This window comes from Neophocaena asiaeorientalis, unplaced genomic scaffold (assembly GCF_003031525.2).
Source record: "Neophocaena asiaeorientalis asiaeorientalis breed wild unplaced genomic scaffold, Neophocaena_asiaeorientalis_V1.1 scaffold46, whole genome shotgun sequence".
Lineage (NCBI taxonomy): Eukaryota > Metazoa > Chordata > Mammalia > Artiodactyla > Phocoenidae > Neophocaena > Neophocaena asiaeorientalis.
In genome coordinates, this window is record NW_020175393.1 from 2,787,682 (window position 1) to 2,814,026 (window position 26,345).

The 26,345-nt window shown below is 52.0% G+C and overlaps 1 protein-coding gene across 8 annotated transcripts in view; it reads left to right on the forward strand.

The window, feature by feature from the left end:
• Window positions 1–26,345, forward strand: part of ANKS1A (ankyrin repeat and sterile alpha motif domain containing 1A) — a 186,088-nt gene that overhangs the window by 144,404 nt on the left and 15,339 nt on the right. For all 8 annotated transcript variants that reach the window (XM_024766225.1, XM_024766226.1, XM_024766227.1 and 5 more), the window contains 2 exons: window positions 10,445–10,511; window positions 15,737–15,843. In XM_024766225.1, the coding sequence (XP_024621993.1) occupies window positions 10,445–10,511; window positions 15,737–15,843 (174 nt within the window). The remainder of the gene's footprint in view (window positions 1–10,444; window positions 10,512–15,736; window positions 15,844–26,345) is intronic.

Consider the following 26,345-nt stretch of genomic DNA (forward strand, 5'->3'; position numbering starts at 1 on the left):
CTTTTGGAACCAGATGAATGTGAATCATGAGGGCAAACCCCTTCTAAGCTCTGTAAGCTAAAATGAGCAAGGGAGGGGGACCGTGCAGACTCCTTCTCCTGGCCTCTGTGGTTTTACAAGGGCTTCGTGTAAGGAAGGCTTGCATCTGCTCAAGTGGGTTACAGAGTGAAAACTAAAGGACTTTTAGGCTCAACCCTGTTTTCTAAGGACTTAATTTAAGAAGGCACTTTAGTACCTCCTGCTGGGGCCCGGGGATGTGGCAGGGCCTCAGATCTCCCAGGAGCAGGGACAGACAGACACTGCTGTTGGATAAGGAGCAGATCTCTCCATCTGTGCTTGTGGGAGCAATAACCTTATCTTTCCTTCTAGGGTGATGTCATCCAGCGAAGCCCATGTCTTTTAGGTGGTGCAGAGCTTGCTCAAACTCATGTCATAATAAATTAATTCCTCATTAGAGCTCTGTTTGGGAACCAAACACTTCACTAAGACTCTTTATGTGCTGTCTCACATCTTTATAGGAACCTCGTGTTGAGGTCTTCATTTTGCCTTTGAAGAAACTGAGGCTTTAAGAAGACAGGTCAAGTAATTTGCCTGTAGCAATGATTGCATGAGTAAGGAATTTTTTCACATTTTATAGAAAGGGAAATTGAAAGAGATGTTAAATGACTTATCCAAGGTTCCACAGCTAATTAAGTGGACTTTTTTTAAAGTGGATTTTGAACTCAGGTTTCTTATTTCAAAGTTCACATTCTTTCCATCAGTGTACACTGCCTTTCCAATGTCCTCAGTCTCACATATTTGAAATTCTACTCTGAGCTTTACTAGAGTAGAAGCTAGGCCCTAAATAAGCTGAATTAGGAAGATAATTAATCAGGCACTGGCCACATATTTCTACTCCTGTGATCATGTTATTGAAGTTAAAAGTTATTTAACTTTTCTGATATTTAGTTTCCTCTTCTTTAAAGTGGGAGGAACTTTTTTTTTTTTAATTTATCTTTGGCTGCATCGGGTCTTCGTTGCTGTGTGCGGGCTTTCTCTAGTTGCCACGAGCAAGGGGCTACTCTTTGTTGCGGTGCGCTGGCTTCTCTTGTTGTGGAGCATGGGCTCTAGGCGTGCGAGCTTCAGTAGTTGCGGCACATGGGCTCAGTAGTTGTGGCTCGTGGGCTCTAGAGTACAGGCTCAGTAGTTGTGGCACATGGGCTTAGTTGCTCCACAGTATGTGGGGTCGTCCCCGACCAGGGCTCAAACCTGTGTGCCCTGCATTGGCACGCAGATTCTTAACCACTGCGCCACCAGGGAGGTCCCCCCTGCCCCCCCAGCTGGTTGTGAGGATGAACTGAATCGCCGGGAGGGCACTCAGGGGGTACTCAGTGCACGGCACCTGACTAAGAGAATTTCGCCCTGGAACCTGTCCACCCTGGAAGGCTGGAGTCTTAACAGTGTTGATCCCAAGTACTTTCCAAGGAGAAGGGTACCTTGCTGTGAGCACCTGTACTTGATTTTCAGGAAAGATGACCTCCTGAAGTAGGAAAGGGATAATTTTTTTTTTATTTGGCTGCGTCGGGTCTTAGTTGCAGCACACGGGATCTTCGTTGCGGCATGCAGGGTCTTTTGTGGCGGCACACAGGCTTCTCTCTAGTGGGCTTCTCTCTAGTCGCGGCGCATGGGCTCCAGGGCGTGTGAGCTCTGTAGCTGCAGCACGCAGGTTCTCTCTTTGAGGCACGCGGGCTTAGTTGCCCTGCGGCATGTGGGATTTTAGTTCCCCGACCAGGGGTTGAACCGGAGTCCCCTGCATTGCAAGACGGATTCCTAACCACTGGACCACCAGGGAAGTCCCAAGGGATAATTGAATAAGCTCTTGGCATGGTCCACACACCTTTCCCTTGCAGTATTCTGAGGGTGGATTTGATCCCATTTTATTGATTTCAGGCTGTAGAGCAGGGGTCCCCAACCCCTGGGCCATGGCCTGTTAGGAACCGGGCCGCACAGCAGGAGGTAAGCCGTGGTGAGTGAGTGAAGCTTCATCTGCTTCTCCCCCATCGCTCCCATTACTGCCTGACCCCCCCCACCCCTCCCCACCCCCAGTCTGTGGAAAAATTCTTTTCCACAAAACCAGTCCCTGGTGCCAAAAAGGTTGGGGACCGTGCTGTAGAGGATACAAATGTATCCTACTAGCCAGATGTCCTAATGTGCTCCTTGTCATGCTAAAGCAACTCACAGAGGGATCAGTGTCCTTTGAGTCTGATTATATGAACCAGTTTCCCAGGGCCTGTGCATCCCTGGGAACACTTTGATAATTGAGTTTTCAGACTGTCAAGACTGGGGTTAGCCTGGGTTCCAGAATAGAGAAGGCCACGCCACAGAGGAGCGGGGCTGAGAGCCCTTAACCCTGAAAGCGTAGTGACTCAGAATAATGGTGAAGTCAGCTTTCCCACATTCCTTTCTCTTTGTTTCCTTTGCGTATTGGGCATGTCTCTGCTTATTAGCATGTTGAGCAGAGTTCATTACAAATGATGAAGCTCAAACCAGTATTGATCTTACCATTTATTATTCTCTAAAGGATTTGATCCTAAAAGAGATTTTTGTCCCAGTATTTTATTCTGAAAAACTTCTAATGTACAGAAAACTTGAAAGAGACTTTTGAATAGTGAGCGAATGCCTATATATTCACTACCTAGAGCCTAGATTCTACGTTTAGATTTTGCTGTACTTTATCTCATATCTATCCATCCTATCAAAATATAAAATAAAATCCATTTTATATTTTGATGCATTTCAAAATAACTTGCAAACATCAGTACATTTCATCGCTAAACATTTTAACATGTATATCATTACTTAGAGTTTGGTATTTGTTTATAGTTTTGGGGGTGGGGATTTATACAAATAAAATGCATAAATCTTGAGTCTACCATTCCCTGAGTTTTGATAAGTGCATACGTTTGTGTGACCCAAATTCCTGTCAAGATGCAGGAATATTACTATCACCACAGGAAGTTCCCTCAAGTCCCTTCCCAGTGAATCTTTACCCCTCCCCACCCCCCAGCAACTACTCTTCTGACATTTTCCCAATCCTGGATATTAGTTCTGCCTATTCTAGACCTTTATATAAACTAGAGCACGTACTGGAATCAGTGCAGTGTGTGCTCTTTTGTGTAAGGCTTATCTGAAAGATGTTAACTAGTACTTTAAAATGAATTTGGGGGACTCTATCAACTTCATCTATCCAACTTCTTCCTATTTCACAAGTTCAGAGATACTTAGGAGTGGCAGGCTGCAGGAAGTCTCTGCGCATCTGATGGTTACTGGTAGTGTATTTGTATCAAGCATATATAATTTTTTTTAACATGTTAAGTATATATAATTTGGTACTCAAAATTCTACATTTGTGTCCCCTGATATTACAAGGCAAGTGTTCCCCTGCAGAATCTGAGGAGCCAGTGGATATAGGACCCCTTTCTTTCTCTGGCCACACTGCTGAGGAAATCAATTCTGAGTGGGCGCTTAGGGTGTTTTCCTTGGGCTACTTTAATCCAGAGCCATACTAACAGTGCAGCACACTGTAGTGAAATTCAGGCTGTGGAAGAACAGGACCAACAAGGGAAGGTTACTTGGAAATTGTTGGTGGTGAAAGCAAAATTGAAGAAGGACCAAGAGGCAGGTTCCCCAGTGTTTGAGAGAACTGCAGCCTTTCTGAGTGGCTTCCTCCGCATTCCTACCCTCCTCACCCGAATAAGCCTGCTCCTGGACAGAAAGTACATTGCGTAAATTGGACTAGAACCCAAATACATAATCCTCATTAATCTTTTAGAGTCTTGTCCCACTTATTAAAGCCAGTACTTGGCGAATAACCTAGAGTTACGTGGCAGCAATAATAAGTTAATTGAAATCTAGGTCTCCCAACTGTTTTTCTTCTTTCAGCAGTTTCTTGGGGCTTTGAGTTAAAGAGTGCTTGTATAGTAGGCTGTTCTAGAATGAGAAGGTCACTTGGCAGATCTCGTCTACTTTCTGCCAAGTGGCAGGTCTGGGGCACAAGCATCTGTCAAGGAAAGGGCCAGCAGGTAGTTGTGGGGTGTGTGATGCTTTGGGGAGCAACGCCGGTATCAGCCACTCAAGAGGTATGGAAACGATAAAAATGAGGAGGGAGAAGGGGAGTTAGAGACTTAGACTGAGGTCACGGGCTTCCAATCTCGGCCAGCGTAGCCTGGGGCAAGCACACCTCGGGCTTTCATTTGAGCCTGTGTCAGAGACAGAAGGACAGAGACTTTTGAAACAAAACAGCTCTGTGGTCTTCCAGTCTCTTAGGAAAAGGGGGATTGAGAAGGAAGGTGACAGCATAAAGGGGATTCAAATGGGGATACAACAATAAATATGGTAAAGATCCAAGGTCCCCCCCCCAGCCCCATGAGACTGAGACTAACCTTGCTCTGTGGAAAAGAAGTGATTCATTGTTAGTGGAGCTGCCTCGGAAGGGACAGCCCTGAGCCCGCTGGCAGATCTGTATTCATCCCCTGCTGTCTTCTTCCGTCCCCCCACCCCGTCCCTCTCCTATAAATGCAGTTGACAAGGTTAGAAAATCAGGACAAATAATTTACTTCAATCCATCTTTGTCTTTCCCCAGGCCTTGTGCAACTCAGTATGTGGGGAGAGGGAACAAATAACTCAGACCCTGGTCGGTGACCCTTTTTCAAATGTGGGGAATCAAAGCCCACTCTAGGCTGAGGAGTGCCTGTCGGCCGCTGAGCCGCAGAAGATAGAGATGGTGATGAATTCTTATGTGCTCGCTGGGCCTGGGAGGCAGCGTCAGCAGCGTCAGGGTGCCTTGCACAGCCAAGGGGCCACCTCCGGTGTCGTCGGTCACCTGAGGGCAGGGGCTCGGGGCCTCTGGGGAGGTCGAGGAGGCGAGGGCTCGGCCTGTGCTCCTGGGAATGGGGGGTGCTGTCCAAGCCGGGCTGTCTGGCCCCCGGGTTGGGGGGGTCGGGAGAAAGGGTCTGCCTCCCTGGTCCCCGCCAGAGGGCAGGCTCGGCTCCCCCCACTGAGAGCAGTGCCATCAGCTGGCTGCTGGGCGTCTAGCTGTGGGGTAGTGCTTCAGCATCCTCACCTGAAAAATGAGATGACACGTTTTCTTGGCAGTGAGTCGAGGCTCTGAGGGACTGTTGAGAGAAAGGGCCAGCTGGTAGTCGTGGGGTGTGAGGTCACTGTGCCAGCAACCCAGGGAGGTAGGAAAAAGATAAAAATGAGGAGGGAAGGGGAGTTAGAGAATCCATACTGGGGTTGAGAGTGTTGGCTACCTTTCCCCTCTTACTGTATCAGTGAGGTGACTAGCCTGGCCTGGGCATTTAACAAATGGTAACTTGTTTGTTACCCGGCCCCTCCACGTGCCAGCTCTGTGCAAGTCACCATGTGGCCTCTTAAAGAAACAGTATGAAACGGGGATCTTACCTTTATTGGTCCTATAGTGTCTCTGGGACACACCATAAAACAGCTAATTGGGAAGTTACAGTGCAAGCACAGTAAAGTATTAATTGTTGGGGGTAGAGAAGGAGAGATAGACGGTGTCTCCAGCCCTGGTGGTACAGGCCCAACGGGACTGGTGTGTTTTCCATCTGGTGGCAGGGTCCTCGGGGGCTAATAGCTCCGCAGGCAGCAAAAGGGGGTGGGGGAGAGTGTCTGACGTCAGGCACCAAATTCAGTTGCCAATCAATTCCAGAAACATCTCCCTTCAGGTTCCCATTTGCCCCAAAAGAAGGTTGGAGAAAGGCAATCTCTTTCCCTTTCTCCTCTCAGGCCTCAGCTTATAACCAGACTGATTCCTGTTCCCCTGATGTTTTTGCAGTGAGAGCCCCTGAAAATGCCCATTGCTTCTCACTCGTACCACCTCCTAGGAGGGAGGCTCCCCACGGGCCTCAGAGCCATGTTGCACCAAGGCTGTGGTTCTCCTTGGACCGCCTTTATCCAGCGCACTTCCTGGGGCACAGAAGACCCATCAGAACCTAGGGAGGTATTTCTCCGCGCAGCAGCTGTCTTCTCCCCCCTGCCCCCGTGACTCCCAGTGTCCATGGAAAAGCCTAGTATGATCTGAGTTGCTCCTGGCAGCCAGGTTATGGTGACCGGAGTGGAGCCTCTCTGGATATAGAATGTCACTTCCCGTTGCCAGCCTGTGGGCATCCGGGATCCTGTGTTCCTAACAAGCAGATGGGAGAGGGCCTTAGTGGCAGGATTCCTAGTGTTTGGTTTTGGTTCTGTTTTTAGCCATACAGGGAACACATTTTATATAGCCCTGGTAGGGGGGAAAAAAAAAGTCTGAATGGAATAATTCTGAATACTTGCTGAAAATGGAATATTTCCAAGCATTTTTTGAATAGATAGTCCATTATGGTGATAACTTTCAGGCTTTACTTTACTAAACACAAATGTGAGCTGAGCTCTCTATAGAGTTCATGTGAAGCACAGTATTTTTTTTTTTAAAGATTTTTTGACGTGGACCATTTTTTAAAGTCTTTATTGAATTTGCCACAATACTGCTTCTGTTCTGTGCTGTTTTGGTTATTTGGCCCCGAGGCATGCAGGACCCCAGCTCACCTACCAGGATCCAACCCGCACCCCCTGCATTGGAAGGCAAAGTCTCAACCACTGGACCGTCAGGGAAGTCCTGAAGTACAGTATTAAAGCATGGCCATTTCCCATCTCTCTCCAAAAATGTCATGGATCCCAAACAATAGAAGAAGAAGAGAATGTTGAACTGTTCCCTTCTGCTACATTCCACCTGCATCTTCCCCTGACATTCCCCTGAGATGCAGAATGTTTCTGGGAAAGCAGCCTAATCAAATTGTTTTTTAACTCAAGCCTAAATGGTTAAACTACACGAAGTGTGTAGATCAGAACGGTATCTGTCTCCTATGACCGCTCCTCTGTGTCTAGACTGAAATGACCATATTCCCCTTCGCTGGTTCTGGGCCCCCGGGGTGTGGCAGAGGGAGGTGATGAGGTCCCGCTCCTCCCTGTGTCCACGGACTGGCTGAGGGGCTGGGTGGGGACCTGCCAGTCTCTGCCCGCGCAGGCCCGCTTCACTGCCACTTCCCTCCTAGCCCTGTGCTTCCACCAAGGCTGGAAGGGGTCCCGGGTTGCAAGCTGTTGGAGAGCTCTCAGTTCCTCTATAAACTAGAATCTTCTCAGCTGGACTTGGCTACTGCCGTTCACAGAAAACAAAACACACTTTCTAGTTTGGATGACATTGGTTCTGAGAGTTCCCCGGCTAGCAGTTCCCAGCTGGCCTGCAGGCTGAAGCACCCAGGGGGCTGTGGAAGCTGAGCTTTTCACCTGAGGGTGACCCCTGGGGCAAGCAGGAGGGAACGGAGCAGAGAAGCAGCAGCAGCAGAGGAGCAGCAGCGTGTCCACCTCTGCTCACTCTGACTTCCAAAGGTCCTTTGGCAAAATGTCATGGGTTGAGCAGCCAGGAGATACTGATTGGACAGGCCAGCCAGGGCTTTGGGTGTTAGGTGATTATGATGATAATGAAATATATAATGTAGGGCTTGACTTTATTTCAAAAGACACCTTGGAGTCACCTTCCATTTCAGTTTTTCCCACCCTGACACTCTGTGTGGCCTTGGGAAAACAGCTTTTCATTGTTGGCTCTAAGTAAATGTAAACTGCTCTTGGTCTGTCTGTCTGTCAGTTGCCTCTTTTACCATGAGCCAGGCCCAGGGGGAAGAATGGCAGATAAAACATGCTTGATTCCATCTGTCCTGGTGCTTGCAGTGGTGATTCTCCCACATTTACCCACTTTGGCCTGGAGGAGGCATCCAAAGGCTGGTAGAGCCATTCCAGGGATAAGGACCCAACCCCCCATGTAAGAAAACGTTTCCTCACCTTAAGCACCCTACTTTTCTCCTGTAAATGCAGAAAAGAAAAAGAAGGCACACAGATACCTGTGGAGTGCCTGCTAGTTGCCCAGCTTTGAGGCTTCTGAAATCTGAATGTAATGACTGATGTGTCATTTAATGCCAGGTTGGGCCTTGCAGCCTGGTGGTGGGGGAGAGTTTATCTGGAAGGTAAGAGCTGTCTTCACATATCCCTAAACCTTTCCTGTGGAAGAGGAGATGAAGTTAGAAAAAATGTTTAAATCTGTAGAAAGACAAACGTTATAACTTGGCGCTTTATGCAAATAGGGTGAACTGACTGGGAGAGTTAGCAAGTGCCCCATCTCTGGAAGGTCTTTAGCAGAATTGGACATGGCGTGGGAGTTGGGATTATATGACCTGTGAGGTCCCTGCTGCTAACTCAAGATTCTGTGCCTGGAAGGACTCTCAAGAGATCACTAGGATATCTTAGAGATATCCTTGCACCTGGGTTCAAAGATGTATGTGAAACAGTATTCATTGTAGCACTGTTTAGAATGAGAAAAGATTGGAAACTCCACACATGCCTGTCCAAAGACTGGTTCAATAAATTATCATATAGCCTTACACAGGATGACTATACCTCATCCATTAAAAAAAAAATGTTATGAACTGTGGCAAGACCTCCAAGATGCATTATTAAGTGGAAAAACCAAGATGCAGAACAGCATATCAGTATGTGGGGTGGTGGAATACATTCATATATTTGCTTAATTGCAAATAGATCTGAGGGATACTTGAGAAACTGGTTATACTGGTTGCCTCCAGAGAGAAGAACTATAGGCAGCTGGGAGACGGGAGTAGGAAGGAGACTTTTCTCTGAATAACCTTTTGCCTGTTTTGAGTTTTGAATCGTGTGGATGTATTGTCAAAAAATAAATATAAGTAAAAATATGTTTTAAAACTTTAAAAATAAGTTTTACTAGGTCGGAGCACTGTGGACAACAGGGGGAGTGGGAAGCAAGCTAACCTTTTATTGAGCATCTACTGTGAGCCAGGTCTTCGGCCAGATGCCTATGTACATGATACTTTTAATCCACACAGTCCTTTATGGGAGGCAGTATCCACCCCCGATTTTATGGATACAGCACTGCGGCGTTGCGGGGGTGGGGGGGAAGTACCCTCCTGGCTGGCTGGGTCGTTGCCGTGTTGCACCTGAAATGGGCAGGGCCAGAGAAAGGGTTGCTCTGGGGAGGGCTGGAGGGAGGGAGGCCTTTTCTTTAAGGGGCACTGCAGACCTGCCGGGGCACTGCAGACCTGCCGGGGCACTGCAGACCTGCTGAGGCACTGCCTGCTTCTGATGCCAGCCTCTGGGCTGCCGGCCGATAAGTCGAGGCACACCCTCCGTTTGCTGCACGGCTCAGATGTATTGTTTCCTTTGCTTTTGCTGAGCTCAGGGATGGAGTTCGCAGTGTGCATTGACAAGCAGTTAGGTGACTGCTAGAGGAAAAGACCTTCCTGTGCTCCCGGCTGCCAGGGGAGAGGTGGTGCTTACCCTGTGTTGTTCTGCCGGGTGTCAAATGTGCTGCCTTTGCCTGCCAGCTGGAGGCTGGCTGGAGAGCTGTTATTTTTCTGACTGTCAGACCTGAGGCTCCTTACTTTCGCTTAGAGGAAGAAACATCCAAGCCCTGGTACAAAAGGTCCTCTTTTCCTTTCTTTGGAAAAAGAGCAGTGAATGAGCTCATTATCACTGCAACCCAATTGGCATTGGGGGGGAGGCTCCTCCTCGCTGTCTGGGCCTGCCCCTAGCCAGGTTTCCAGGAGCAGGGGGCTTAGATCTGGCCCAGGGTGACCAAAGCCAGATGGCTGGGACAGGTGGTCCATACAGGGGGCAATGCTGGAGACATTTGGATGCTTTGAGACCAGCTCTCTCTGCTGTGGTCCAGAGGAAGGACAAGTATCTGCACCTCTTCTCCCCTGAATGCAGAGCTGCATCCAGGACTGACGGCCTCCAGGGATCAAATGATCCTCCATTCAGCGTTATGTGTCCATTCAGGTGCTCTAGAAAATGCCTCCACCCCTCAGAGCTGGCAGTCATGCAATAGCAATTATCTGTTGAACGCTTATGAATTGCCAGGCACTGCTCTAGGTGCTGGGGGTATAGCATGGAACAAAGCTGGCAAAGCCTCTGCCCTCATGGAATTTAGATTCTAGCATGAGCAGTGAAGGGTGCCAGCACTGGCCTGCTCTTGCATCCTCTGCCCAGTTTACGCTGGGTCTGGAAGAGCTGGAGGGTGGGGGGACTGACATATAAATTGCCTTGGAAGGGAGGCTCTTGGGCGTTTCCAGCAGCTGAGCTCCGATTGTTACCCGCTCACTCCCTTCAGAGCTCATCTTTAGACCCTACAGGGCTGTGGCCAGAGAAAAGCCTTTCTTGATCTGAGCACCGTGAGCTCTGAAACCTTGCAGGTTGGTGCTGGACCTTGGAATCGTCTGGAAGAGACTCGGAGGCCTACCCTGGTGTGTGCGCTGACGGTGAGCTGGCGATGTTTGACTCGAGCCTGACAGCCTTTCCTTTTTGTTCCTCTTTTCTTCCATCTCAGATTGAGAAGATCATGAGCTCTATTGGAGAAGGGATCGACTTTTCTCAGGAACAGCAGAAGATCTCAGGTATGGTACCAAGCAGCCGTTTTCCCCATGGAGCACCACCCTCTGGGTCCCTTCTAGCTCAGGTTTTTCTCTGACGCAGAAGACAGACATTTGGGGGGTGAGAGAAGTCAGCCTCATACCACGTCACTCTCTTACAATTTGGAATCTCATGTGTCCACACAGCCCATCTAGCTCTTACTTTAGGAGCCATGACTCCTTTTACATAGTGGAGGGGAAAAACATACAAATTGAATTTTAGGCTGTCTATTAGGAAGCCCTTTTATAAAAAGTGAACGATTGTCACTTATTCATCATTGTTTTCATAAATGTAGGCTTTCTCTGATTGGCTTAATGTGGAGTGCTCCTCGTGTTGGTCTCCCAGCTTCCCAGGCGGCTCTGGCACTACCTCTTCATGGGCACGTGGCTTTCGTTCACCTGATCCGTGGCAGCGGCAGAGCGCTGGGTTGGACTGTTTAGCCTGCATCGCCTGGAAGGGTTGGCTCTGCTGTTTCCTCCTTGTGTCTGTTTCTCCACTTTTCCATTTACTTAGACACTCATCATTCTTACTTCAGATCACTGTTACTTGGGGTATTCTTTTCATCTCAAAGCCCTACAGGTGAGGCCTGCCTCCATTTCCTTTCCTTGAAACAAAGGAACTAGGGAGGCCATACCTGAGCTGTTTTTCTTGGTAATAGAATTATGGTTGTGTTACTTGCTCAGGTGAGGTGACATCTTAAAGGTGCATCCCAGAGCACCTGTTGCACCCCCTCCCCCAAGCATCTGAAGACAGAACTGCCACCAGTGCATCTGGGCTGAAAGCAGCTTGGGACCCTGGCCACTTCCCCTTATTGGGGAAGTGCCTCTCTGCCCTGAAGGGGTGGCTTCCTTGTTCACTTAGGAGGCTCCATCCAGGATTGACCTGTAAGCCCTGAGTGACACCTCTAGTTCCTCCATGGGCCTCTGGCCCTGGCAGGAAGTCTGAGGGATGGGGGCAAGTATGCACGTCAGGGATAAAGTTGCTGCTGAGGCCATGGGGCTTGTGGAGAGAGCATGGGCTCTGGAGCCGCAGCCCTGGTTCAAATCCTGATTCTAGATACCTATGTGTCCAGGGCGAGTCGCTTACTCCCTCCGAGCCCGCAGTTTCCCATCTGCAACATTTGGATATAGTACTTCTCTCTTATGTTTGTTAAGAATGAGTAATATATACAAACACTTGAGCTAAAGAGGTACTCAGTAAATAGTAGTTATGCTCATTTTTCTCCAGGAAATGATTACTTTCTCATATCGACAAACCTGGAGAGGAGGGGCGTCTGCCCCCCTGCCTTGTCTCCCTCCACACTTTTTCCCACTGCGGTCCTGGAGACACCCTCCCTTCAGCCCTGTTTCCCTGGGCTCTAGCAGAGAGGGTCCGGTTGGGTTGGGTTCATCTTTGCCAGTCTTGGATTATGCTGAGGGTCTGCACAAGTGGCTCTTCTGGCTAAGAGTTTGTGGCTCTCTTTCCAGGCACTTGCCTACATGCAGTCTGGGGAGCTTTCCTTCTGTCCTGGTTTGCAGGCTTTTACCAAGAGCATGTGTTTGTTGGGAATAGATGTTCGGGACCGAGACAAACACTGTTGCCATGTGCTTTAGGGGCAGCAGGTATGGGTCTGATGCAGTCAGCTTTTTTGAGGCTGCTTTCTGCTGCCCTGTACCCCTCTGCATCTGAGGAGCCTATATCAGTTGCATGTGCTTGAGAGATTGGGGCAGAATCAGGCCATTACCTCCTGGCTTTGATAAAACAGGAGATGTGGCAGCCCTTCTGGAAAACACTCTTCTGGAAGAGCCCTTCTCCTTGGAGCTGGTGACACTGAGCCCTTTCCTTGCCCTGTGGGCCCCACTTTCCAATCCTCGCCCCCCACGAACTTATGTGAATGGCAGGAGCTGGTCCAGCTCCCCCCCTAGGTTTCGGGATCCCAACACACAGTTTTGTTTCAGCAGCATTGAGTTGAGCCATCCTCCATACCCCAGCTTAGGAAAGTCGAGGGCGGGCACGGGAAGGTGGCCATGAGCAGAGGGTGCGTCCACCCGTGCTGCGGAGTCCCAGCTCGCAGTATCCGCGTGGCGGCCAGGCTGTGAAGGATGGAGAGCGTGGGCTCAGGCCTGCCTGTGACCTCTGTCTTCTGTCTGATGGGTCAGGAGGGGGCTCTCCCCAGGACCTCGGGGAACACCAGCCTTCCACTCAGACCAGAGCAGATTTCTTGTTTATTCTGAATGATCATTGTCAGAGTTCATGTTGTCCTTGGGCTTCTGGATCTAGGTGAAGAGACCTGGGCTGTGGTGTTGCCATCCTGGGAGGAGGAGCAGGCGTGCCAGCCAGCAGCCCTTAACTAAGCATGGGATTGCCTGGTGTGACTGGTTTTGCAGAGGGTTGTGTCCTGAAGTGCCCCAATATGGCACTTGAATCTCACTCCTCTTTTGGGCTGTGGGCCTCCGAGTGGCCAGCTCTGGAGCTGGTTACCCGTATCCTCAACAAGCATGTTTTACAACTCATCCCACTGTCTGGAGTCCAGGGAGGGCGAGCCTTCCGCCTGGCCTGGGCCACTCTGGCTGCTGTCATCAAAGACCTGTTCTGTCTAGCCAGCAGAAGAGAACGCTTGATTTTCTCTTGCTGAAGCCAGCCGTTTAGCTGTTGAGTAGCTGTTAAATGCAGGCTCCTCTAGGGGCCTGATCTCCCAGCACACAGAGCCCCTTCTTCACCAGGGCCACCAACAGCCTGTTGGGATGCAGGTGCCTCCCAGCACGTTTACAGGGTGACACGTGGTCCCTGGGTTTGTGTCTCTGTACATGTTACCGTTTTTGTCTCCTCAGCTGTACTGGGGGTTTGGTCCTCGTTTCCCCTTGTCCTTGGTACCTCTCCTCCCATGTCCTCCTCCGCCAGAGAGTGAATGGCCTGCCCTGGGCCTGGCACTTCTCTGCTGGGCTCTGACGGCCTGGAGAGAAGTCTCTTCCCAAGTTGTTTGGTGCGCTCATCTGAGGACTATCAGTTATAATGTCCTTATTTTGTCATCTGTTTTTGTGATACTGTGCGGCTTATCTGCCTGGCAGAGGCACAATCATTCCTGAAGTGGGGGCGGGGGTCACTTAACCCTTGGGCTGTGCCCTCAGGACAGTGTCCCTCCTCTGTCCCCTCTCTGGCTGTCCTAGAAACTATTGGCCAAAACTACAGAACTGTTCCTTCTCTATTCTCCCTGATAAGCTGTTTCCAGCCCCTGGAGCTGGGGGTAAAGTTTGGCCATCTCTGCTTTTTGTACGCGTGTGTATTAGGCAACAGCAGATATTGGAAAATCTGTCCTTTTGCTCCGATGCTGGTGCTGCTGTCTCCTTCTCCCTCGGTGGCAGAAGCAGCAGCTTCTGCTGCGATGTCCGATCCCTGATGTATTTTCCTGAGTGTGGAAGGGAGGAGGGTGGGCAGGGGAGGAGTGGGGGAGGGCCAGACGTTATGAGAGCGAGCAAGGACTGTGGAGCCGGCAGCAGGCAGCGTGAGAGCCCAGGAGCCTTTAGACAAAGCATTCTGCTGCGGTTCTGGACGCGCACACATCCACCAGCAGCAGGCCGGACCATGGCTGCCCAGCCGGGGGATTACGAGCAGGAATGAATCAGCAGCCGGAGGACACTTGACATCAAGGGCATACAAGAGCCCGCCACTTAGGTTCCTGGAACAGACAGCCCCACTCCAGGGCAGGGGAGCTCAAGCAGCCCCCAGACTCAGCATCTCGCAGTGCTGCTGCAGTGTGCATTGGGACCCTGACCACCATCTGTTCAGCAGAGGACAGAGGAGAGGGGGACCCTGGGACAGTGGGTCACCAGGGTCTCCTAGACAACCAAGCCACTTGGCCTTGGCCTGCCCCGAGGGGCAGAAAGTGCTGGGAACAGCATAATGACTTTCACCGTGTCAAGAGTTCTCCGGAGGTGATGTTTTTATAGTTGGTTCTTCTTTTTCCTTCCTTGCACCTCTTCTTCCCTTTTTCCTTTTTTCTTCTTTTATCTGTTCTTGCCCACGAGAACTGGAGAAGTAGGTGGGGTTAAGGCGTTCAGCTCAGAACATCCAAGGTCTGCCCGGAAGGGCTGAACTTTTTTCCTCCCTGCACCAGCATGCTCCCCTGTCCTACCTGAGGAGCGGAGCAAATGCATCTCCTCCCCTCCCTGCTCATCCTCAGAGGAGGACAGCAAGCTCCGGAGACCCTGGGAAGACAGTTGCTGTCTTTATCACTCAGCCAAAGAGAGAGCAGCGCAGAATGGGAATAGACTTGAGCCACCACAGCTCAGCTGACGGAGGACCGCTTCCTTTCTCTCCCCTTTATTGGGCTGGGCTTTGTCTTCTTTAGCCAAGAACTGGATCTGCCCGCCTGCTTTCCAGCCGAGCAGGCAGGCCAGTCACGGGAGCAGCCAGCCACCGTCGTCGGAAGAGGACGATGAACGCCCAGCCCCCGCCACACAGCCCCGCCCGGGAAGGCGGCCCCGCGGACAGCGGCCTGGCCGGGGAGACGCCCCGCTCGCCGGCAGCCGGAGTCTAGCTGGGGACCCGGCTCCCGGCCGGAGCTCCGGCCCATGCGCGCGCGCGCGCACCCGCCCGCACGCACCACCCCGACTTGAGCCTCTGAGCACGAAGTGCCGGTGGCCATGGTTTGCTTGTTCCGGGACTGCTGGGGAAAGACAAGTAAAAGTCTCCTTTCTCCCCGTGCCGGGTTCCTGCTGCTTGTGTTGCATGCGCTGGCTCCCCGTGACCGTGAACGGAGTCCTCGCTGTGGTCGCTGTGTCTGTGTCCCTTCACTGCATGAAGAGGCGCGCTCGCCCCTGACCGGCCTGTGCTGCAAGGTCGCGGGACTTGTCCCTCGTCCCCGGCCCCTTCTGGTGCCCGTGGGGACAGACTTTCTGAAATACCTCCGAGGAGGCGGACGAACGCCGACCCGGAGAGCGTTGGGGCTTGGCTCCCCCGATCCCCGGGCAGCGGCCGTGCAGGTGCTGCGAGGCCCCGGAGCAGCAGGACCCAGGGGGGTGCGTGAGTGGGCCGTGGCCGCCCGGTGCCCTTGGTGCACCCACTGAGGAGGGGCCGCAGGGCCACCACTCTCCCTCCTCTAGTACGGAGTGTGGCTGCTTTATGGTAATGACTATGATGTGGCAGTGCCATCTGTCTTCCTCTGAGTGCCGCTGCTACCGCCTCAATGGTTTTTCCCTTTTCAAGCGTCTGCCGATTCCTCTCTCGTCAGGTTCGCGGCCGCCGGAGCAGAGCGTCGGGGAGTGGCTGGAGGCCGTGGGGCTGCAGCAGTATGAGAGCAGGCTGCTTCTCAATGGCTTTGACGATGTCCGCTTCCTGGTGAGTGTTCAGGCCCCCGGGGGAGACGCTCCCTGCTGCCCAGGCCGTGCTAGAGTTGGAAACTGTACGTAGATCTTTGTCTCGGGGAAGAGGGGGCTGCATGGCTTAAACCCGGGGCGCTCAACTGAGTGTCGCCTGCTTCCTCAGCTCCGCTCCGGACACGGCCCTGTGGGGAGAGCTCTTTGCAAGTTTGCGTCCAAGAAGGCGTGTCTCTGATGCACCCATTGGCCCCATCCCCGCTCTCTTTCAGACACCAGGCAGTGGGTGGCTCCGAGAATTGAGGTGCACGGGACAGCCGGGTCCCCCTGGCGACTCCCCTTCCTATCTCAGCCGGACACCAGAAGTTCCCTTTGTTCCCCGAAACTATGCCGTGGAGCCCATAGTCACTGAAGCCGGGAGCCTGGTCTCCCTCAGGAAGGCTGAGTGTCTGGCGGGGCCGCGGCCTCAGAGGTGGCCCAGACGAGAGGCTGAGCTGGGGGTGGGAAGGATTGCTTCCTTTTCTGAGCTATAACTTTGCGCGCTCTTCTTGCAGAGCACAACGTCTCAGAGAAAAAGGAAAAAACCCAATGTCTTTTCTCAGGCTCCCTGTGGAGTAGGGGCCTGGCTGGGACCCTGGGCTCTGGATCCAGTGCCCCCTGTGTCAGTCCAGCAAGCAGCTCAGGGTGGGCTGTCCGTGACCATCCCTCTCCTGGAAGCCCTCCCGAGATGTCCTCATGGGTCGGGTCCGGGCTTTGGCTCCGGCTCCCAGGCAGCCCCGGCTGCCCCAGGGCAGGTGTTGAGTGCAGTGGTGACGACAGAGCTGACACATCTTGTTAGTGCTCTGTGTGCGGGCAGTTGTGGGACAGTGGTTTGCATGTATCCACTCATTGACTCTCCCAGTAGCCCTGAGATGTGCGCTCCTATCAACATCTCCGTTTTCCAGATGCAGAGCAGTGGAGTGTCTCACTCACACCCACAGCTCTGGGAATTGGTGGGGTAGGAACGTGTGCCTGGCACCTGGGTCCGGGGGTCCTGCTCTAACCACCGTTCTGCACGGCCACTTTCTTACTCGAGGATGAGGGGAGTGGGAATGGAACCGTTCATATGCTTTAAGTCGCCCTGCTGCACGTGTTATGTCAGGAGCTGGTTTGAGGCTCCTCCTTGATTCCTGGCGGGCCTATCCCCCACTCTGACAATTCCCAGAACGCAGTCCCGAGTGGATGCTGAGTTGCCTTCAATCCCTGAAGCAGATTTCTGACCCCCCAGCTCCCTCGCTGCCATGGTTGAGGGGCGGTGGTCGGTCAGCCCAGAGCTCCCCCGCCCTCTCCTGTCCAGAGTGGGTCTCTGTGGGCTTCTCACCAACAAGGTGGCATTGGGTGCCTCCTGAGTAGAGGGCCACCCAGGGAGCTGGCCTGGGGATCACAGGGGGACCCTGACTGGGACCGCTCACTTCACCTGGGCCGTCTCCATCCTCAGGGCAGACAGCAAAGGCTGCTGCAAACCACCTTTCCAGAACCAGCTTCGGGCCAGTTATTTTTCAGCTTTTAAAAATCTTAGGTTTTAAAATAACAATTTTTTTTAAGTTGAACTGAGTATATTTATAGTTGTTATAAACTAATCCCTGACTCACCATGTTCTATGGGGAAGACTGACAAACCCAAGGTGGAGGTGGGGGTTCAGCCAGTGAGTGAGGACACTTGGCCCTTGGTGCTGGTGTTGAGGGGCCTTCCCTCTCCTAGCGCTGGCCATCAGATGGGCAAGGGAGGGTGGCCATGGATGTCACAGAGTGTCCCCTCCCTATGCTTAGGAATCTTAGGGGCTGAGCTCTTGACTTCTCACCCCTCCTTCTGCTAGTTTGGAAAGGCTAAGGTTCCTAAGCCTTGAATATCAAGACTCCTTTAAAAGTGCTTCCCTGTCACCCCTGTGCTCAGATCGGAAAGTAGCTGGGCGGGCCCTGGACCAAACATCCATGCAGGATGCAGGGCCTCTGTTAGAACGCGTCTGTTTCTATTTGGGAAGAGCACTCATTGAGGGAGGCCAGCAGCTCAGTTCTTCCAGGGCCTTCCAGGCCTCTCCTGCTGCTCTGGGTGCGAGCTGTTCCTCTCTCTCCTCTCGGTTCTGGAGGGGCAGCTGGCAGGCAGAGTCCATGCAGGAAGGAATGCTGACTATACCACAGCCTAGCCTGTCCCTTCTCAGACCTCGAGTGGCCTGAGTAGCCATGCAAAGTATCCTGGGTAATTGCATGTAAGTTGCCAGATGGACTGCAAGGCTAATTAAGTTTTAGCAACCAGAAAAAAGAGGAAGAAAACACACAAGAAGGGAGCATTTTTGTTTAGAAACATTCCCTCCTTGCGTATGGTATAACTTACATCATGTTAGCTGTGGTATTATCCCCGTGTGGTTTGGTTTCCAATAGGCTGTAAATGTTTCCCTTAGTTTTGAAATACCCTGGAGACTCTTCTACAAGATGCACAAGTGGCTCCCAGGAAGCCATCCAGACTCTAGATGTAGTAGGAACATCTGGAAACTGATGGCTGCTATGGAATCTCCCTGTGGCGGGCTCCTCCGAGCTGTTGTGGGAGGAGTATAGGGCATTTGAGGGGGGTCGCGCAGCTCCCTCTCAACGTGGAAGGGACTTTAACATCGTGTGGTCTCATCATCCCCTCTGTGCCCGAATCCCCTCCAGATGAGCTCTGCCGTGATGTTTTCCCAGTAACAGGCTTCTCCACCTTACAAAGGTATAGCCCATTCACTCTCTGCATTGCTTGGGCTGGTTTAGAGCATTCTTTATATTGAGCCAAAATCTGTTTCCTTGTGGTTTCTGTCCATTGAACCAGGTTTACCTTTTGGGGCCACACAGAACACGCTTAAGCCCATTAGAAAATTGAAGACCTCTGTCACGGCCTCCTGGGTCCTGTCTTGTCTAAGCTCAACACCCTCTTTCTCTTGGCTCTTCCTCCTGTGATGTGATGACTGAGCTGGACCAGCAAGGATTGTACCTGGAACTTTCTTCACACCCTCTTGTCTGCAGGCAGAAAGGGCCTCTGATTTGCACGGGGCAGGGGCAGGGCAGCATGGTCTGCCAGGTGTTCACTCCCAAGGCTGATGGGACTGACCCCAGACCCTGGGAGAAGGGACGGGGAATCAGGCTCACACATCTGCCGGCAGCTCACCACACTGGCTTGTGCGTCAGAGCCAGTTCCATTTTTTTCACCACAAATCTTGTGCACAGGAAATGGGCTTTCTCTGGAAAAGGGAGGAAATGCAGTTAATCAGCGCGGAAGGAAGGTGATTTGTGGTTGGCAGGTTTTCAGCTCACGCGTGCTGGTGCGGGTCTCTGTACCTGGGACTTGGCCTGCCCTCCCTTTACGGAAGTGTTCATTGAGTAAATGGCGGTGCTTCTCACGCTGGGGTATGATGTGGACATTTAAAAAGTTTTTTAAGACTGTCTGATGTGGAGAAACATTCACCTTGGAGTGTTGAGTGAAGAAATTGAGACACAAAAATCCATGTGCAACATGACCTTAATTTTCAAAAAAGCAAACATCTAGAGGTGCAGGGAGTGAGCCAAAATGTTTTCCACAGTCAGTTATCTCGGGGATTATGGGTGGCTTCATTTTCTTTTTTTTTGGAGTGAAATAGATTTTCTGCTATTTTCTGCTAAAATCATTAAGAAATGATTTCCATTCATTTCTTACAATGAATGGATCTGAAATCAGAAAAGCAGATAATGTAGGAGCCTTAAGGAACTTGACAGATGAGCTGGGAGAAGGTAGCACACAGCGCGATAGTAACAACAGAGCGGCCAAGTGTTAAGTGCTGCCGCAGGGAGGAGGCCCTGCGCTTACCCAGGGTTCACCGCCTGCCGGGCACTGAGCTGGCGCCCAGCCCTGGGGCGGTTGTCCATCAAGTCGCAGATGGGGCCGCTGGGGCCCAGAGGGTGGAGGCACTGCCAGGAAGTGGCAGAGCTGGGAAGCTAGCCCAGATCTGTCCAACTTTGAACCCCTGGGTTCTACTTGCTGTCCTGAGGGTTTTGTAGAGGCCTGCAGGACTTGGAAAGACTCCAGGGAGAGGCCCACACTGTCTGTGGTGAGGGGAATCTGGCTCGAGGTGCAGAGAAGGGCAGGGCCCTGACTGGGCAGCAGAGGTGGGCTGGGCCTGACTGCGAGGAGCCTCGAAAGCACGCTCTGGGGGAGCCCCAAGGTCTCTGAGCCCTGGGCCTCGGAGGCAGGGTCCTGTGGCTGTGCCCTCCCCAGGCAGAGCTTCCCGGGAGTCATGGTGCCCCTTAACAGCAGGGTGGAGTGGAGAGCAGGCACGTGGGAGGTGGTCGAGGCTGGGTGTTGGACAAATTGAAAGCGGAAATGAGTCTGGCAGCGGGTTCGGGATGGGCTGGAAACAGAGACTGAGCCGGCAAGCCCGCTGCCTCTTAGGGGCAGCGTCAGGGAGGCCTCGTGCTCCTCCCGTCCATTTATTTCTTCACAGGCTTCTGCCACATGCAGGCAGCCTCCCCCTGTTTTCCTGTCTGTTTCTGAGACTGTGCCAGCTGGTCCCACGAGTGGGAGAGGGATGGCAGGTGAAAAGGACCGAGCCCTGCAAGAGCTAAAGGCGTAAGCTCGGCAAGGAGGTCCTTCTTTATTGGCTTCCCTGAAGCTTTCCAGCCAGGTCCCCAGACCCCCGAGCTTCCCTTCCTGCTCCTGTTCCCCAGATTAGCCGCACTCTTCAGCCCCGGAAGCTGGCTTCATGTGTGCAGCCGGCTGTGCCCTTGGGTTCCCGCCCTGGCTCCCCACGGCACCTCCTCACCGCAACCCTCCGATGTCCCTCCCTTTGTCTTCTTTCCTCCCCGTCTTCAAGGGGCCGCTGCGGGCACTGCTGTCAGGTTGCCTCCCCGCCTCGACTTCTCTGCACCAGCTCTGGCCCATCTCTGCAGAGCACTCTGGGAGCTGACTGCTCAGTGGGGTGTGGGTGTGGTAGGGGTTCCTGGGCCCCAACGTGTAGCAGGGCCTGAGAGGGAGAGCTCCCTCAGCCGGGTCATTGGAGGGGCGGTGGAGCTAAGGCTTTGAGAGGAATGTTCTTAGACAAGTGTGGATCCTGCCTCCCGGACTAAATTCTGTGGTCACTTAAGAACTTAGCTCCGCAGTGTCCCAGGAGTTGAGGTGGTTCCTCGTCTCTGCTGGGCCCTTGAACCTTGAGACGAGAGCCAGGCTCCCTTTGGACCCCTTTCCGGGCGCGTGTGCTCTCTTGCTCTCCCTGGAGTTATTCAGAGTGACAGCGGCTGGAATTGTTCAGCATCCAGCTCTACGTGCCCCCGGTGCTGCTCTGGCCTTCTCTGGTCCCCTTCACAGTGGAAGGGAGTTTGAGAACTATTTGCATGTCTGTCGATTTAACTAACTGCACCTTAGGATGGAACGGGACTGGTGAACACATCCTGTTGATGTAGCTTCCAGTTGCTGATATCCCAGCGTGAGCAGCAGCAGGGGGTCCCGTGCTGGCATCTCAGCACGTCCGTTGTGTTCGGTTAGTACACGCCCCCCCCCCCCCCCCCAGTGTACAGGTGCAGCAGTGCAGGGGGCAGAGCAGTGGGGCCCGTGTGTCTCTGTCAAATGTCAGTTATAACTCAGGTGTCCCCGGGCATCCTTGAAGCCCATCTGTGGACTCCTGGGGTCCATGGACAGCACTTTCAGGACTCTGGGATTAAGTCATTGGCTCCAGGCTGCTCCTCAAGCAGACAGCTGAGCTGTGGCTGGAAGCTGGGTCTCCTGGGCCCAGAGCAGTGCCTTCGCCTCCCACTCTGGCCCCCATGCCCCCCTTTCACCGGAAGACGCTGAGGCTGGGCCACAGGCTCAGCACATCCTTCAAAGTCAGAGCCAGTGGGCTAGGCCAGCGCATCACTCGAGGTGCCCGTCGGGTCAGGCAGACCATTCCGTCCGCCCACTCTGTGTTGAGGGCTGTTCTGCAAAAGGCTGGCAAAGGAGCTAGTGGGGCCCAGACCGCAGTAAGCTCTCGGCACTGGCTTGGAGCTACCGGAGCCCTCTGGACCTGCAGCTGCCGCCCCCACCACAGGCCAGCAGCAGGCGTTCTTGCCCTCCACCCTCAGGGAAGGGCCAGGCCCGCGGGCAGCTGGCTGAAGCCACGGTTAAGGAAGCTGGATGGGGCAAAGCTTAGGAAAAAACACGGGGTTCTAACTACTCGCACTGAGAACCAGCTGAGAGTCGGGAGACCTGGGTTTCCTCCAGGCGCCCCTGTATGATTTGGGGCAAGTTGCTCTGCCTCCCTCCCCATCTGTCCCCGTCCCATGGAATCTCATTTGACTGCTTCCTTCTGCACATAAGCTCTGAAGGGGGCACAGTGTTAGCTGTGGTGACACACAGCAACGATCAAGACTGACTGTGGCCTTGGCCGTGTGTGGGAACGTAAGGTGGTGATTTCTCTGCAGCGGAAGCAGAAATCGGCTTTGTCCTCAGATCCATGAGGTTAAAGCCTGCTTTGGGTGGTCTCGGATCCAGGCTCTTTGACTCTGGGCTTCGCTAGTCTGCACTGGTGATTTGGGGGTGAATGTGGCATCTTGACCTCAGATGAGGCCTCAGAAAGGCAGGTGTTTGGGGGTGACGAGCAGCAGATGGATGGAAGGATGCTGCTCCTGGTACAAAGAGAAGGGGGACACTGGGGACCTGCCTGGGAGAACAAGGGTCACGAGGGGTGTTGCCTCCCTGAACGCAGGAGGAGAGCCGTCCCTGACAACCCTTCCCTTGAGACTGACAGGGGAGAGGGGTCTGGCTTCTGGAACTAGGAGCTGGTAACATTTGCACTTCATCCTCGTCTTCTTGGAACTAGTTGCTCTCTGTCACCATCGAGTTCTGTCTCTCCAGCTGAGGACATGGCTGGGCCGGGTAGGGGTGGGGATCGTTAGGAGAGCAGGGGCTGTGGGTCAAGCCTGAGCTGCTCCTGTTACTGAGGCTGGTGAGCTTTTTATAAGGCCACCCGTGAGCTGGGGGAAGGTGTCAGTTTGGGAAGTCCTGTGACCAAGTTCCAGGGAGGCAGGAGTCAGCTGGGCCAGGCAGCGGTGAACAGGTGGACACAGGAGGAGCCATTGAGCGCCGGTTCCTGTTTAACCTGGACAGGCAGGTGGCTTTGTTCCTGTTTATAAGGTTCTGACTTTGTAGGGGATTTGAACCCAGTTCTTATCCCTTTATACCACAGCTGCCTTGTGTGGTGCACAGAAAGCCCTCAGCCCCTGCAGGAGTAGACGGGTGATGCTTCAGGGAGCATGGCTTCTATTTTCCATCATTATTAAGATTTTTAGGCCACAACAGTGAGCAGCAGAGCCCTGCCCCTCCTTGCTTCCTCTTCCCTTTCCCAGTGCTCCTTCCCACTCTCCCTGGGCCGGCCCGGGTCTGGGGCTATGGTCTGGGCGAGGAAGACTCGTGTGCTCACCCTTCTCCCTCCTGGCTCACCCACCAGTGTGCGTGTGTGGTCACTGCAACCCCAGCCTGGGAAGGCGGTCCTGGCTCAGGCCAGGGTCCTGTGCCATGTTCAGTGACCCTCCCCCCAGATGACAATGCCCACAACAACTCCGTCGTTGTGGCCAGTAACATGTTCTGGGGATGGTAGAAAACTACGTGCAAAGGAGGAGCCAAAATGTCCAGTGGCGGGTGAGATTATGGGATGCCCAGGAACTAGAGAGTGTGCAGTGGAAGCAGGTGGTCACGTGTCACGAGGAGGTGTGTGCACGCAGCATGTCAGCATGTGGGAAAGCAGGTTAAATAAGTAATACATATACCACAATCCCAACTTTTGCTTTTTTTTTTTTTTTTACAATAAAAGCTTAGAAAAATACACTGAAATACTAGAAGTGATCCCAATCTCAGTTTTTAAAAAATATTAAGCCACTTAAAAGAATTCATCAGAATGGTAACTCTGGGGTGTTTTTCCCCCCCAGAGGTAATGGATTTATAAGTGGCTTTTACATTTTTCTTTGTACTTTATTAATTTTTTATAATAGACTTATATAACTTTTCTACTCAGAAAACAATTTTATTTATTTATTTTGTTAATATGAGGGAGAGATAGAAGCAGGGCCCAGTAGAAATCTACAAAATTCTGGAAGGCAGAGGGGCAGCATAAGTATCACATTGAAATAGCCAGGACCCAGGGAAGCTCTGAGCTACCCCCTTGGTGCACAGAGACTCTGGAGGATGCCTCGGGCCCAGGTGGAGATGTGGGGGCCTCTCGCCCGCCCACCGAGCTGCTTATCTGCTTAAGGAGCTTTAGCTGCTCAGGCAGGTGCCACAGATCAATACAGCCATGCGTGTGGTGAGTATTGGCTGCTCAGTTCACTCAGGCTGGTACTTCCCTCATCCTCCCACCCTTCCTTCCCTTGATTAGAGTAATCTGCTCTAAAGGTCTTTTTTTTTAATAGTTTTGTCTTTCTTATTCTAAGTGCTAGCTCCCATTTTCTCAGTGCTTTTTAACAATTAGAAGTTTTTAACATTTATACACTTGCCAATTTTCAATATTATCATAAAATAAAAATTAGGAAATAAGGTAGAAAATTGAGTGTTCTGCCTCGAAAAACAAAAGTTTAGTGTTTTATCCCAACGTTGTATTCTCCTTCACTCTGTACATTCCACTTTCCCATTCTTGGAGATAAAAAATGGGGTTAGAAACTTTAAAATATGACAGACTATACAGAGCAAGTAGCTGGTGCCACACCTACCTGGTTGCCACAGCATTTGGGAACTGAGCCCATGACTTCAGGAAAATGATTAAGTAGTTGGAAGCGTCAGTCTGATCCATGTTTCTAGCTGATGAGGACGTCCTCTTGAGGAAATGCCAAATGCTCTTTAGGCTCACTGACTGTGGTTGCTTCTGGAGAGAAGTTTCATCAGGGAGAACACTGCTAGCAAATATTCCCAAGTTCAAGTATGGGATTCACTTGGGAAGAGGTCTCACGGATCGGCAGCTAAATACTTTGTGTCCTGTGTGTCTCATATTTACATTTTACCATTCCCAATTCGGAATGGCCTCCCTGAAGACATCACTCCACTCATGCACTTTCAAAAACAGCTGGAAGTTTCTCTAAGACCTTTGATGACTGGGACACAGCCACACAATATCTGAACTTATTTCCCTCAATTTGAACATCATCCTTCAAATTGAAGTTTGTTTTAATTTTTTGTTATATTGCTAACTACTAATATTTAATGTTTTAAGGTCTTAATTTGCATTTTCATGTGCGTCCAGGTTGAGGCCCCACCCCCAGCGACACACTTCTCCCAATTCCGTGCCTCCTCTGTCTGGAGTAGCTCTTCTCACAGCCCCTGGCTCCTTGAGGCCCAAGAAAGGACTGGGAGGCAGAAAGGAGAGGGAGGGGCTGCAGGGGAAGCACCAGTGCCAGGCTTTTCCCCTGAGGCAGAATCAGGCCTGGACAGTAGCTCTGTCCCATTCTTTCTCCCCCAAGAGAGGAGGTTTCAGCCTTTGTTTTTTTATGACTCCTGGCAGAGAGAGAGAGAGAGAGAGAGAGAGAGAGAGAGAATGAGAATACTGAATATGGAAATGAGGCTGGAGGGGGTGGGGCAGGTGGAAAGTCTGGAAACCACTGCTGAGAGACGAAACCCTGTCCCAAGGCGAGTGCAGTCTAGCGCTGCTCTGCCCAGTAGTCACGCTTGCATCAGAACATACAGGCCTTTGCTTGGGTGGAGGCCAGGTCCTGCAGGGGCTGATACGGGCCGTGTTGGGGCCAGAGCAGGAGAGCCCAGGTGCACTGTCTCCTAGCCTGCTTTTCCACACGCAGACATACTGCATGCACACACCCACCCAGGAGGAGGAGGTGTTGTGGCATTGCTCCCACCTCTGTGGCTGGGAACCCCCGCCCTCCTGCCCCCTCTCCCTCAAGGACAGAACCCAACCAAGCCAAGTGTCAACTAGTTGTGTTTCAGATTTCGCTTAGGCGGATGAGCTGTTCTATTTGATGAGCTCCCTAACTGTTTACTCACTAGGAACTCGGAACAGGGCCTGGCACATAGTCAGCTCTCAGTAAATGTTAAGTGTGGTAGAAAGTAAACAAAGCAGAAGTCCCTCTTCCCCATAAAACTCCTCGTGTAAAGGTTTCTTCCTCAGTCAAGAGGATACAGTAACTTCCAGAATGTTTCTTGCCTTTGAGGATTTGGAGCACCTTATAGTCACCACACGAACTAATCCCGCAGAATGTAGATGTGGCAAGTTCAGGAACTCAGGAGGACCCTGCACTGAGCCCAGGACGTGCTGTGGCAACTGTTTGCTTTGATTTTCCATCACATCCTTTGTTTTGGTTTTGTTTCCATTTGCCTCTTTCTCCTCAAAGCTGCATACAGTCCCCAGTTCTCTTGACTGGGGGCTCTGCTTAATGAAGGTCCTGTCCCCATCTGGATCTGGTTTTCCTGGTTGTCAGCCTTCAGTCCAGTATTAATGTTACCCTAAAAGCTTGTGAAGGCTTCTGAGTAAATGTTGGGGTTAACAGTGGGTGTTCAGAACATCGCCGCAGTGAC